Below are 13,052 nucleotides of genomic sequence, written 5' to 3'. Positions count from 1 at the left end.
TATACCCTAAAGTATTAAATTCTGCAAAGTTGCTATGTTGACTATACTTGCCCTTTAGGCATGTAAATAGCATGCAGTTCAATAATGCAGACAAGAAAACGCGGTGTATGTTGTAAACGATTAGAGGCTAATCGTGTACTCACTAGAGCGCGATGTTTGCAAATACTTGTCTCCGATTGGCTGCCTGAGTCATCCCTTGCGAATTCTCGGTCTGGACACTGATCACACTGCCAAAGTTACCCCGGAGACCACTCTCTGCAAGAGAAATATGACTTGGGTTATGCTACATTGCAATGAAGAATAACACTCTTTACTCTTTACTTGCATATACCAAGAAGAAGACACACGTATTACCGATTGACGATTGCATGGAAGAGTTCATATAATTCCATTTAACCATTTATTTATTCAGAGGTGATGAAAAGTTATATGGCACTGTTGTTTTATTATCCGATGTTAACTATATGCTGCCTATACCTGTATATCGTATATACGACACATTCCCACCATGAACACCAGAGAGTCCAATAAGCTTGGACATCGCAGTCATTATTTGAGCGTTTTTGAATACATTAACACAGTACTCCCAATCCGTATATATAACGTTCAAGCGTAGACTAACAACTAGTCTCTGAAATGAACTTTTTTACACAATAAAAAGGATAAATTATAGTAAATTTACAAAATGTAATAAAAAGGAGCCCAGAGACTTTCATTTTCAGATACTGCAGTAATCTAGACTTGCCAAATCTAACAGACTTGCATGGGTAGTATTGGATGTATTTGTTTCAGGGTGTGCATGACAGACTAGGTTCCAGCAGTACAGCTGTTATTTCGAGCTGTATGAGCATACCCGGGAAATGCAGAGAAACTCCGTCAGTTCGGACGGTACCGTTCACAGTGACGTCTTCCGGATAAACGCATTTCCAGCTCAACGAATAATGAGCAGTTTCTCTTGAATATATTTGAGAGTTTCTCAGAAATAATCCTGTAGACTGTAGCGAGTCTAGGATCCGGATCTACGAAGTTTTACTGTAGCTGCAAATACTACAACAGGTGTTGAAAAAATGTGTAATTGTGTACTAACTGGATGATCAGATTCTTATAATGCGTGGTACATGATACCTACCACACCTAACACACATGTTCCTGTAATGAGATGAGGCCATGTACGTGTCGGTATGTATCTATCCTATCTTTTATCTCGTTTCTAGCATTGCGAGTTCCGGGGCAGTGATAAATAATACAGATTCGGAAATTGTTAATGTTCATGTTGTTATCGAGTAGTTACCTAATCTCGGTGTACATACAGTGCATGTGTGAGTCAACATCTTCGTACACACACTTTGTCTCATAGCTTGATCGTTTCGTTCAAGGATATCAATGACATCATCTGTTGGAGGTCCATGACAAGGTTAGATGTAAACTGTTCCTCATGCATAGTGTGTTGTGCGGTGCGGTGCTGTACTGTGCAATGCGGTGCGGTGTGGAGCTGTGCTGTGCAATGCGGTGCGGTGCGGTGCGGTGCGGTGCGGAGCTGTGCTGTGCTGTGCTGTGCTGTGCGGGGCTGTACGGTGCAATGCGGTGCGGAGCGGTACGGAGCTGTGCTGTGCAGTGCGGTGCGGTTCGGTGCGGTGCGGTGCGGTGCGGTGCGATGCGGTGTATATGAAGTATAATATTTCACGTATACCTTCAACAATCTGCTCGTATGATATGATCCAACTTTCATCCCACAGTAGTTTCCTCTGCGTGTACTGAAAATACTAAAATGAAAATCGAAATATATTATTAATCTAACCGATACAACTCGTTTGATTTTGATATAGGTCTTATCAACTCTCAATTGTGCCGGCTCCAGTTCTCGATTAATGAGTTTTGAGAATATTGTTCATCAATAGAAGGATTACCGTAAACGATTAAGTACAATGAACGGGACGACGTAAGCTCAGACATTGTTGCAAATTAAGTAAAAAGAATGTAAAGAATAAATTAGTTATAACTTACCCCAACAATACTCAGGATGACGACGAGGATGACTACGGCAATCACAGCAATGATAGCAATCTGCCAGCCTTCTAGAGGACACACGCCACAATCCTTCGGACATGTCTTACAGTCCTCCCCCTCTTGACCCTCACATCGGGAGTCGCCGCACACTGTGGTACACGATAGACAAACGCATTGAAATCACCTAGCCTCATCTCGCAATCATGTGTTCATACAAAATACCTCGAAGTAAAACACTAGCTAGAGCTAAATGTTTAGATTCAACGTACGCTACGAAGAACTAGTTGTTTTTTTATCCGAAGGTTGTTATTTACTTGCACAAGTAGCGTTACCACTCCCCATTGTTAGAATTCGGTGCATTATTCAAGAAATAAACAGCGACAACGAGTCGTCTATTTCTTATTTGAGACATCAAAATGATCTACAGTCTCGCAGGGTGTTAATAAAATGTACAAGCCTTAAAAATATTTACCCTTATTTAAGTAATGATGACTTCCTGAATACAATCCGACCTCGGACAAGTCTATTTTATGAACAGAGGGGTAATGTTGGTATTTTCCGGATATTCCCACAATTTTCACGTCGAGTATCTGCACCTTTTCTCCCCATACCGATTGTCATATCACTCTCGCTTTTGGATGCGATCGTTCGGCCATTGTGCTTGTCTTCGTTATCCAGCTACACTCAAAAATAACGTCGTCCAATTTACGACGTCATCAAGTTGCGAGCACATGTTCAAATGTCAAGAAATGACGTCATGATGGAAGAATGTTTTATGGTGAAATAAACCACGCTTCGTTCGCAGATATTTCGGGCTACTGTTAACAGCACGAATTGCTTGACCGAGTTTAACCTTTGTTTGTACAATTAACTAACATAATTGGACCAGACCATTTTAGTGCCACTGATGCGTCAAATTGGAAATGTCCTTCACATGCTTATGATATCGTCGCAATCGTGCAAGGACTCGCCCTTTAGCAAATATTTCTTATGATCACGGAAAGGGCGTTGTCGTTTTTATGTACATAAAAGGTATTTTTCATTGTCAGTTAAAAATAATAATATCAATACACAATAAATATTAAGGAAGACAAGAATTCTCTTCAATGAGGAGATGAACAGCCTTTTAGGTTACTTGTAAATTCAACTGCGCGAAATTGAACTTCGAACCGAATTCGGTGGAATTTCCTTTTTGCGTATGTTATTACTGCTGCTCAGCGCCTTCGAGAGATGGTAAACTACAACTTTGTAATCGAACCAGTTTCTTTTGACTCATGCTTATTGTTATAGGTCAATAAATGTATCAATGAATTGATATAAGGTATCAAAATAGAAATAACGTGACGTTCCATATGAACAAGTATTATCGTTCTTTAAGTGTTTAGAAAAATACGTTAATGAGTAACTACAATGATAATTCAATATCCTTTGATTAATTATTCATTATAAGGCTATTCATCATATGTCCAAGGTATGTATTTGCAAAATGAAGATCAATGCTGCAACTGAGACCCGAAAAATAGTAAAATGCATTGTGATTGCCACGCCTAACTTCATTCTACTCTTTAACGTTTAACTGTTTGTCGATTTACTCCCACAAGTACATGTATAATAGACGAGCGATCACAATACTGTGATGCAAGTAGGTACAAAATACCTCAGATATATTGATGTCGTGAATGAGTTACAAAACTAACATCCTTGCTATAAAAGAAAATCAAGTATGGGTCATTTGTATTTAAAAGTTACGAAATTGATGACGACCAAGGTCTTTCTTGAAAACCGTTGTTTGCAATGTAATTGGAATAGATTGAGGAATGTATAAGAGTTATTAGTACGAAGCATATGCGTTTTCTTGCATACCAGGCATGGCTTAAGACACGGCTAGATTTCCGCACAAGTGTTCCCTGGGACAAACTAACTAAGTTAAAGTATATGACCATTAACTGATGGTGATACCTGTTCTTGGTAGGACTTTGAGTGTTTGTTCCACAGCAACATGCATTTTGGCCACTTTAAAATGTGCGATGACTGATGTGTCTCCCTGTAAATATAAACCTTCAACCGTGGTCGTCCAGTTCCCGACATCCACGGGGCCGACCATGACGACGCTGTGTGTGAAGATGTCCCCTGAAGCAGGAATCCAAGGACCACAGAGGCCATTGCTGACGATGTCCTTTTGGTCAAGAGGGCAGGAGTGGACATTAACGTGGTGGATGCAGCAGTTTTCAGTGTTGGCAACGGATGGCTCTGGACATACTGCCGTCTTGCACCACGTCTCGGCGTCTCCGGCATTGCTGAAGGTGAAACAGAAGGATGTCGTTGACGTGAAGTGAGTGAGTGAGTATGGTTTTACGTCCCTATTAGCATTATTCCAGCAATATGAGGGGGAATCGAACCCGGATCTGCGTGACGAGCCAATGCTTTAACTACTAGGCTACCCAAACGCGCTCGTTGACGTGACGTAGCAAGAGTATGAGAGTGAACAGTTTCGTTATAAAGAATTATCTGAATTTATTTGAAATATTAAATGTCAACGCCAGAGATCTATTATCGGCTGAAATAGATTCCACAGGGCGTAAAAGGCAAAATAGTGGTGAACATTATTCGGGACTGATTATTATCTGGCTTTGATGTTTTATATGTGGATGTAAGTCCTGAATGATGAAGAGAACGAAAGAGTTGCGAACAGCAATTCTTAAATGATGTGAAAAAGTTACAATCTAACGTGGCATTGTGTGTCGGTCATTTATTATATAATGGCATGTCAACGTATTATACTGATAATAAGTTTTTTTAAAAACAAGGAGTCTTTACTGTTCGGTTCTTTCTTTGTTGCATTTTTTGTGTCATTCTTCGTAATACGTTCGTCGTCAATGAGCTCGTTTTACGAGGGGACATTAATTTCCTCAGATTACCTAAGCCAATGGTTTGGCTTGAGTGAAAGGGGTTCCTTTTGCTGTCTCATAGTGGTAAGGCCACATAAATACGATTTTAGACCTGTCATTTCTAAATATTGATGCATTTTAATAAAACTCCCACAAAACCTTTTGTGAGACTGTACATTATGTATTAACATTATGTATTAACAGAATTCAAAAGATTGGTATTATCCGCCTAATGTGTAACATCAAATAAACCAGAAAACATTTCTATTGTTTAAAGGTTAAGGGCATTGAATTTACAAACAGCCCTAGGCTTTCGTCCCTAGAAAACGAGACAATATGGCCATTAAGCTCACCTGAACCCGGAGCCGTTAGCCTGGTCAAATATGTTGTTTGTAACTGCCCAGGGGTAAAATGACGAGGCAATCAGTAGCTCGTACGTGACATTAAAAGGTTCCTGCGCTTTTATCTTGGCTGGCGGGGGAATAATCCATCTTATGTTTACACCTGAAACATACAAACAAACCATTTATAACACTCATAACAAAGATTTCCGTTTTCGGAAAATAATTAACTAAAGTATGAAGCAATGATTTATCAAGGCACAAAATACCTTCCCGAGGGAAGCACCGTGAGCGAGTGTGTTTTGTGTTTTGCATTCTGTTTTAAGCCGCTTTTAGCAATATTCCAGCAATATCACGACCGGGGATACCCGAAGAGGACATGCAGAGCGAACAACTTAACCACTTTTTAAAAATATCCAACAAGAAACCGTTTGTCGATGATCATACATCTGCACATATGAAAACAATTGTTTATCAAACCTTGATATCTGGTTCTTTAGTTTGAACTACCACCGACGAATAAGTAACTGTGTTGCTCTACTTCTACATAGTCAAGCAACGCAGGCCAAGCTTCCGTTTGATACAACATGTTACATCCACGTACGTTGATGTCCTTTGTTTGAGTATTGGACTTTAAACATATGATAACGCTTGTGAAATTGCTATAATGGCAATATGCTTAATATACCCTATACTTCTATGTTAGCTTATCTTATGATGGTCATTATTATAAATTATTTAATTCGTGAGATGTTAAGTGGCAATTGCATCAGCCAGCCATACGAGTATGGAGGACACGTTTCTGTATAACCTTTTTTATGCATATGCATCGGAATTTCTATTCGGATTGGGGGTCACGGGTGGCCCAGTCGTCCAAGGCGCCGCGATTCGCTGTGCAAAGTTGCGTCCCTTGGGCACGCTAGAAACCTATGATTGTGGGTTCGAATCCCGGTTCGCCCCGATTATGTTTCTAGGTTTGTCAGCACCATACCCGTGCTCGTGGGTTTCACCGGATTGGTAAACGTCTGAGACCTGTATCACTTCGGGCTTTCCTCCCACATTAAGCTGACACGCCGTGATGTAACTGGAATACTGTTAAAAGCGGCGTTAAATCCAACTCACTCACTCACCCTTTTCGGATTGGCAAAATCAAAACGCATGAAATTTGCCAGGATGTTGATCCGATATCGTTCAATAATTATTAAATAGCAGGTCCAATGATTTCCTCACCTGAACAAGTAAATTAAAGAGGCCAGTGAAACCACCTCATCTATCCAAAAAACTATTCATATAACTAATGCTAAAAAGTCTTTTGATCAGGGCTCTGGTGTTAACGTTTTACACATACATTATTCAAGGTCTCAGTAAAGTTTCCAAAACGTTTTATGGCAGGGATGTTGAGGACAGTTCAGGTTTGTTCAGGTGAACGTTTGTCTTGTCTTTGCATGTATTTGTGACGTGTGTCACCGGTGGGGCAGGATACGCTTACCTTCACGCGAACACCTATATAGTCGGAATCGTACAATGGACTCTGCTTTTAGCAGCGGTTTCGTATGATTATGGCTTTTAATTATACTGACAGAACGTGAGCACGTGTTCATTTATTTATTTGAATACAAATTATTGTGCATCAGATGAAAATATAAAGATATTCTGTGTTGTAATACGGTGATGTCACAATATTTTTATGATTAATTATATGATATTCTTTCCATAATTTATTTTTACTTCTGATTATCACATCCAGACTGGTTAATAAAACACAAGTGTTATTTTTTTTATCGTAAAAGAGCATCAAATGTCTTGTCCATTGGTTACTTGAGTGTATTAAGAACAATGCAATTATTTCTATATCAGTGACTGTCCATAGTGTTTTAATTTCTTTTGAACATGACTCCTCAGATAAAATGATAAAGATATTCGGGCCAAAGATAATACATACATCGCACAAATATAATCTTTGATTATTGCATTTATGTGAAACTATTTACTTTTATTTCTATACTGAGACATGTTCATCACCACGATTAAAATTGTGTCCTAACATATATTCCAGATATAACAATTTGCAACCAAGCAACACCCCGGCTTAATGACTCTTGGGATTCATATAAACACACTTTTGGTCAAATATTCACGAGGTATATACATGTCTAAATGGCGTTATTGTCAATGGTACAGTCTGGTCATAGCAGAATCAAAGCACGATTAATGCCATATAACTTGTAGATCTGCGTCAACTGTATGCCAGAGGACGCCGCATTGTTCTCGCAGTTTCATAATCAGCATCTGTGGGCTAGTTCTTCGTTGACACAATGTCCAACCGCTGCACAATTGGCTTTAAATCACAGTCATTATCCCCCAGAACACCATGGTAATAACCAGCGATCAATAACATGAAATAGCCCCAGCTTTCTCTGCAGCATATATGTATATGGCAAATTATACAGCGTTGATTGTAATCCATTCATATTTTTACGAATCCTGCAAAATCGCATCTTTTGTGTATGTATATTAAACATGCTTATCGACATGCTGTTATTGGTTTTAATTATAAATAATTGTAATTATATAAGAAATTGTACCATATATAAAGTCAAAGGGGCATTTGGTTTGATTGGAGTCGAGTTTCCTTTTGTAACATCATACAAGGATGTGTGGCTGTATTGTTGTGTGATGTCTGTTGCGTGGGAACATGTGGATGCTGTGTGCAGGTGACCGCACAGATAATGTACACCAGGGTTCTATAGCTAAGAATGAACATAGCCGATAATCATAATAAGTCATCTACTTTAATCGAAATAATACATCCGTGTTCTTTGGCCCTGGTAACTTATAATAGTTGCGTGGACACACAGATACACACTTGCCAAGTGAGCTCACACGATGCATGAAAAAACGACTTCTTAATATTCCTTTGTTGCTTATCGAGCTTTTCAAGCCATGTGAGTGTATGTAGTCAATCTTTGTACGACTCCCTCATCTGTCAGTCAATAGGATGTTCTCTCACTGCTAAATGGATTGAACACAAATGCAGAAACAAAACAATACAAATACAATACAATACAATACAAAATGATTGCTTCGTGATCTTTCTGAAGGAAATAATACAAATAAAGTGATAATGGTGGAAAACATTTAATTCTGCTAGATATTTCAGCAGTAACAGATACTTTCTGTCAGAATGGAGAAAAACAATTAATCCAGGAAGTTCTGTAGTAAAAGATTCAGCCATAATTTTCTGGAGAAATGCATTTTTAAGGCCAATTTAGGCAAATGGTCATGAATACATATTGGGACATAAACCAGATCAATGCATCTCATCCATACCTTTCCAATGTATTCTTGTTGCTCGATCTCTTCCGTATATGCATATGTTCATTGTATTTAACTGTACCGTCATTTAACATGGAAACAAATTTAGGTTATTCAGGATTATAACGGTTGCAGTAGAAGAACAGGTCATCTAAAGTTTATTTAGCTTTACATATTGTTCATCCTGAATCCAAATTGGTTTATTCAATTCGAGTAATCAAACAAGAAGAATACCATAGAACATTTTAGCTCTGAAAATAAACAAAAGCTGAAAAGTGCCATGCCATGCCATGCCAACAATGAAAGGAACAATAAATCGAAACTATCTTCACAAACAAACGATACTAATGGCATCAAGCGTTCCTGTCGGTGGTGAGTCAGGTCAAGGGAACCTTTCAGGTAAATACTTTTGCACGAATGGCTCCCTGTGGTTAAAGGCAAAACAATAAATGGTATCCAGTAAAATGAAAATGACGACTCTTGGTAATGGGATTGGCAATTGCAAATATTATTCAGAAATACTCAGCCATAAACATTGTCTTTCATCATTGCTCTGCCCTATTCTCCATGCTGTCCACAGCCACATCATGGACAATTATCTGGAATAGAAGACCCTAAGTACTCCAGTGTTATTATTCAAACCAACTGGTTCCATCGTTTTTCATTAAATGTGCATGATTATGTTTCTATTGTGTGAGTCATTTAACCTTAAACCCGTCGGTAGTGGCACGACTATACGTACACAGTATAACTCAAGTCAATAATGTATTTAAGCAGCTAACACTCGTTCAATACAGGAATTAATCTCAATATTTAGTTTGCTTTCAGGAAATATATGTCATTGATAATGTACACAAAGGAGAGAACATTGCTCTTTCAAACACATATTTTTTATAAACAAATGTCAAAATAAAAGATATTGGAGACTGATTATTCTCTGGCGTTGATGTTGATCCCCTGATCATTAGTGTACCGTACACAGCGTCAGTATTATTTGATGATCAGTTGACGTTCAATTGTATTTTACTCGGTAACCTACACCAGCGTGTGTCAAGGGCAATGGCGATATCTTTCAAACCTTCATCTTATACACAGTAATATGATCAATAGTCAATAGTGATCAATCCGTGGCCCTGAACATTTAATTGATCGTGTTGTGTTGCTTCCAACTTTGTTTTGGGTCTGACAAAGCTTTCATACAAATGACGGCATTTGTGGACAAATTGCAATTGTGTCGTCTGCTACGCGTATCATAGGAGAGCAGACGACAATTGATGAGGATAGGTCACAACGAGGTCAAATCGTCGTAATATATATATATGCGTCGATACTTGATTTTCTCATACGACTCAAAATGGCACGTGATTGCCATGTTGATAGCATATAAGCTAGCATGTTAGTGGAACATTGTAAACCTCGGAAATAACTGCATGGACATGTGAATTTGATGTTTAATGAAATTGAATATAGTTGTAAAGGCAGTTGTAAAATATTTAGTGGTTGACACTACTACTGCTACTACTACTACTACTACTAATATTACTAATACTAATACTACTAATACTACTAATACTCCTACTACCCGCCGGGATGGTGGGGTAGCCTAGTGGTTAAAGCATTCACATGTCAAATTGCCTATAGGGTACAATGTGTGAAGCATTTGTGGTGTCTCTCCGCTGTGATATTGCTGGAATATTGTTAAAAACGGCGTAAAACCTCACTCACTCGCTGCTACCACCCCTGTGGCATCTGGGTAAAAATATAGGTTTCTAGTAAACTATGCCGGTCTAAGTAAACTAAGAGTCGACAACATACATTGGGTGGTCTGGCTAGGTGGCTTGGTTGACTGCCTGCCATTGTATCTCATGAGATAATTGTCTGGATCGATGTTCATGATGACAATCACGCAATTAATTACAGACCGCCTTCATATAGCTACAGTATTGTTCAAAGACAAAAAAAACTAACTACACATGCCCCTTAACTTCGGCGTGCATCACGAGCAGTATATTTCAGATTAGCATACGTATGATTGGTTGGTTTGTTGGTTTGTTGTTTTACGCCGCACTCAGCAATATTCCAGCTATATGACGGCGGTCTGTAAATAATCGAGTTTGGACCAGACAATCCAATGATTGATACCATGAGTATCGATCCACGCACTTGGGATCGATGACATGCATCAACCAAGTCAGCGAGCCTTGACCACCCGATCCCGTTAGTCGCCTTTTATGACAAGCATAGTCGCCTTTTACGGCACTCATGGGTTGATGAAGACCTATTCTACCCCGGATCTTCACGGGTAGCATACGTATAGCCCTTTACTGCATAGACTTGTTCCTAATAATAATTAATATCCTGATATCGCGAAGACTGATAAAGCTTAACAAATATTGTGTTTTGTGGGCGAGTGAGTGGTTTTTACCGCCGCTTTGAGCAGTTTTCCATGTTGTATCACAGCGTGTCAGCTTAATGTGAGAGAAAAGCCCGAAAAGATGCAGACGTTTACCGCTTTAATGAAACCATTGACTACAGTATATGGTGCTGACAGCGCCGCAGCATCGCGGTGGCATCTCCATTTGACGCGATGGGGTCGCCTAGGACGTTGGAACGTAGTAGGAACGTCGTAGGGTCGCCGTAGCAGCGCAGTAAGGTCTCCTACAGCGCCACGGGAGCTCTTTGGGCGCGCACCAAGGACGCACATGATCGCTGGACGGACGCAGTGGTAGTCGGCGGCGCTTGCACGGAGTCCTTACTGATGTCACTGCGTCTCTACCGCGTCCTTTTGGCGCGTCTACGGCTCTTACACGGAGTGTTCTTTATTTTACTGCGCTCTCACAGCGACTACACAGAGCTGCCACGGCGATCATTGCGCTCCCAAGCTACTAGGTCGTCCATCAGCGTTAGCATGGCGTTGGCAGTGCGTTGCCAGTGCGTTGTGCGCCAACCCCATAAAAATGGTGTAAATACATTCTCATCTTTGTGACCCTCATTTCACCACGACTGTTGTACGACAGCAACCCGGGCTACTCCTTGCGTATATGCATGTCCAGCAGCTCCAAGGCGTAGGAGGCTCTGGGTACGGCAGTGGCTAGTCGTCGACAGAAGGTTGCAGTATGGTCACTATCATCGGCTTATACCTGAGCTGTGGCATGAAGACCCTGCCAGTTACTTCAACTTCGCAATACGAACGTTTTGGGCACGCCGTTGACGCGCAGTGACAACTCCTAGCACGCCGTGAGCACTCTGTGAGAGCGCAGTCAATCGCCAACGAGAATTCCGTGGGAACGCGGTGGTACGCCATGGGCGCTCCGTAGAAACGCCTCAGCCACCGTAAGGACGCCGTGACATCTCCATCTTGTGAAAATTTTAAATAAAAGGGCAACGTTTTTCAGAATATCCTGCGATCCCACGGCGCCCTGAGAAATTTCACAACGCCGTGCCAACTCCATGGAAACGCGGTAGTGTGTGACAGAGGTTAAACTAAGGACGGTGGCAACAGAACATTGCACCATCCAAACCAGTCTGTCTGCATGATTAGTGTCAGCAGTGCCTTAATTGGGAAATATGTTTAACCAATATCAGTATAGACAGGACAAACGATGGCAAAGTGAATTTTATGTTCTATCTCAGATACATTACATAGCAAACGAAATGTTTGTTGATACCCGTTTTTCCCCCTATGTTCTCCGTAAATTCTTGTTCACCAATCTTTATTAAAGTTAACATATGCATATGATCCTTAGATATGTAATAAGAATTGCCCCAATACCACCGATACCTTAAGCACAGAGCAGTATTCCAATTTTGGATAACTTGTCATCTCAGAAACCATTATACCATGTCTGTGCGTAACGATCTCTGTTTCTAAGCTGATTCGATTTACTTTCCGACCTGGCAATGCATCCTGTCAGGTATTCCCAGTAATAGCATTACGTCAATTTAAGTGTCAAAAGTTAAAACTAAAGGACGTGACAGGACACTATCAGGGTATGGCGACACTTCCGAGCACATGTTCCGACGTGAATATTAATGTTCTTGGGGCCAGCGTCCTTATGACTTCTCAAAATTCATTGTCAGTATATTCCGTGTAATAGAATGTCTTTGTCCCGATATTGACTAGTATTTTCGGGTCTTCGGCGTGACGAACGAACGCTTTAATCACTAGGCTACCCGCCCGCCCCTTATTTAATATAAGTATGCACTGATGGAAAATGCTAAAATGTCGTTCATAATATAGATGACATTCACAATAAATAGTGGGCACGGGTGGCCCACTCGTCTAAGGCGCCGCGATTCGCTGTGCAGAGTTGCGTCCCTTGGGAACACCAGAAACCTATGATTGTGGGTTCGAATCTAGGTTCGCCCTGATTGTGTTACTAGGTTTGTCAGCACCATACCCGTGCTCGTGGGTTTCACCCAAGTGGTAAACGTCTGAGACCTGCATCACTTCGTGCTTTCCTCCCACATTAAGCTGACACGCCGTGATATAACTGCAATA

At 40.4% G+C, this 13,052-nt stretch overlaps 1 protein-coding gene across 1 annotated transcript in view; it reads right to left on the bottom strand.

Moving 5' to 3' along the window:
- The window catches only part of LOC124141955 (atrial natriuretic peptide receptor 1-like), a 63,053-nt gene that overhangs the window by 35,910 nt on the left and 14,091 nt on the right, over nucleotides 1-13,052 (bottom strand). Inside the window, exons 3-7 of the mRNA XM_046510156.2 lie at nucleotides 5,249-5,399; nucleotides 3,967-4,304; nucleotides 2,005-2,156; nucleotides 1,691-1,763; nucleotides 144-255 (exon numbers count right to left, since the gene is read on the bottom strand). Coding sequence (XP_046366112.2) covers nucleotides 144-255; nucleotides 1,691-1,763; nucleotides 2,005-2,156; nucleotides 3,967-4,304; nucleotides 5,249-5,399 — 826 coding nt within the window. The remainder of the gene's footprint in view (nucleotides 1-143; nucleotides 256-1,690; nucleotides 1,764-2,004; nucleotides 2,157-3,966; nucleotides 4,305-5,248; nucleotides 5,400-13,052) is intronic.

The sequence above is a fragment of the Haliotis rufescens genome, unplaced genomic scaffold (assembly GCF_023055435.1).
Source record: "Haliotis rufescens isolate VD_foot unplaced genomic scaffold, xgHalRufe1.0.p SCAF_2, whole genome shotgun sequence".
NCBI lineage: Eukaryota > Metazoa > Mollusca > Gastropoda > Lepetellida > Haliotidae > Haliotis > Haliotis rufescens.
The sequence above is the reverse complement of the archived record's forward strand: the minus strand, read 5'-3'. Positions and strand labels throughout refer to the sequence as shown.